The 1,740-nt window shown below is 38.9% G+C and overlaps 1 protein-coding gene across 1 annotated transcript; it reads left to right on the top strand.

Moving 5' to 3' along the window:
* On the top strand, positions 1-1,594 carry LOC113760339 (LIM domain-containing protein PLIM2c-like). The gene is made up of 5 exons (XM_027302892.1): positions 1-135; positions 724-823; positions 921-946; positions 1,036-1,125; positions 1,310-1,594. Exons 1-5 carry the CDS (start codon positions 1-3, stop codon positions 1,592-1,594), a joined length of 636 nt encoding a protein of 211 aa, XP_027158693.1.
* The last annotated feature ends 146 nt before the right edge of the window (positions 1,595-1,740 follow it).

Below are 1,740 nucleotides of genomic sequence, written 5' to 3'. Positions count from 1 at the left end.
ATGGCATTCACAGGAACCTTGGATAAATGCAAGGCTTGCGACAAGACGGTCTATTTTGTTGATTTGTTGTCTGCTGATGGAGCAACTTTTCATAAATCCTGCTTTAAATGCAGCCACTGCAAAGGGACTCTTGTGGTATGTTTCACTCTCCAATCATCCATCTCTAGCTATCTGACCTTCCACCCCCAAAAACCCCCCCCCCCCCCCCACAAACACCAAAAAAAAAAAAAAAAAAAAAAACGTTGTCTAGCACCATAATTGATGCAGTTTACAAAAGCATGCATTTCCCTATGCATATTTCTTCTAGCTAGGCCAACAACAATGTAGGCAAAAGGATTTAATAAATGTTGCTGAGGTTTTCCTACGAAAAAAATTATATTGGGAACTCTCGGATGCCATGCAAAAATATCCCTAACATGTATATATATATATATGTATATGGCTATTGAATTGTAGTATAAACAAATTTGAGGTGGCTTCTACTGACTTGCAAAGGAACTGAATAATGAGAGGGACTAATGACAATGAGATATTAATTGGAACTATAATTAAGGTTCCAAACAAATATGATGTTTGATTCTGGCTTATTTGCGGTAGGGCATGGAAATGTCACTTGTACAAATGTATAATTGACGCACACAAATTTTTGGCTTCTTTTTTGCCCTCAAACTTCCCCGTGTGGCATGAAAATTAATGTTAAGCTAAAGTACATTAAATGTGCAGATGAGCAACTACTCCTCGATGGATGGAGTCCTTTACTGCAAGCCTCATTTTGAACAACTCTTCAAGGAATCTGGAAATTTTAGCAAAAATTTTCATACTGGTGGGAGACCTTAATTCTCCTTGTGTGTATATATATATATACTTGTATTAAACTTTTTCTGATTTGCATTTTCCTAATCATTAATACACTTTTGCAGGAAAGCATGAGAGGGAAAATTCCTTGGTACGTTCTAGCTAGGGTTGTGCATTTGCTTAAATTTTCTTGCTCTCCTACTAGTTAGCCAATTGTGCTTACGCACATTTTTCATGCAGACAAGGGCCCCTAGCAAACTCTCTGCCTTGTTCTCTGGAACCCAAGACAAATGTGCTGCCTGCAGCAAAACCGTCTATCCTCTAGAGAAGGTGCGCAAGCATGCATGCATGTTTCACAATTTTTTTTGGGGACAACCAACCAATAATTTCAAACGAGTAAAATCTGCTAAATTTTGCTGCTAAATTATATGAATGGAAATTAACAATTTAGTGTATCTATATATATATATGTTCACATAGCAAAGTGACAACGTGTATCTTGGACCATATATAGGTGACAATGGAAGGAGAATCGTACCATAAATCATGCTTCAAATGTGCTCATGGAGGCTGCCCACTCACGCATTCATCATACGCTGCTCTTGATGGGATTCTCTACTGCAAGCACCATTTTGCTCAGCTGTTCATGGAGAAGGGCAACTATCAGCACGTACTCAAGGCTGCAACCCACAAGAAAAGTGCAGTTGCACCAGTTGATCCAGAGGCAGGGGAGGAAGCAAAGGAGGAGGGGGCAGAGGCCCAAACCGCAGAAGCTGAGCAGACGCAAGAGCAATCCTGAAATTTGTTTTTGTTAATTCATCAATTCATCTCATCTCCCTCTTTTATCTCTATAGTTTTCCATTCTTGGAATTCAATCTTCACGAGGAGGAGCAGTTTTATGTGGTCTTATTTGTTGACAGTTTATTTTTAATTTTCAAAGCATGT

The sequence above is a fragment of the Coffea eugenioides genome, chromosome 2 (genome assembly GCF_003713205.1).
Source record: "Coffea eugenioides isolate CCC68of chromosome 2, Ceug_1.0, whole genome shotgun sequence".
Taxonomy (NCBI): domain Eukaryota; kingdom Viridiplantae; phylum Streptophyta; class Magnoliopsida; order Gentianales; family Rubiaceae; genus Coffea; species Coffea eugenioides.
The sequence above is the reverse complement of the archived record's forward strand: the minus strand, read 5'-3'. Positions and strand labels throughout refer to the sequence as shown.

What these genes read in the sequence shown, in the direction of transcription:
- LOC113760339 (XM_027302892.1), top strand. Translation starts at nt 1, where the DNA reads ATGGCATTCACAGGAACCTTGGATAAATGCAAGGCTTGCGACAAGACG. An exon ending in TAGCAAAAATTTTCATACTG is followed by an intron (nt 824 to 920) that starts GTGGGAGACCTT and finishes ACACTTTTGCAG; the next exon opens with GAAAGCATGAGAGGGAAAAT. An exon ending in ATGAGAGGGAAAATTCCTTG is followed by an intron (nt 947 to 1,035) that starts GTACGTTCTAGC and finishes TTTTTCATGCAG; the next exon opens with ACAAGGGCCCCTAGCAAACT.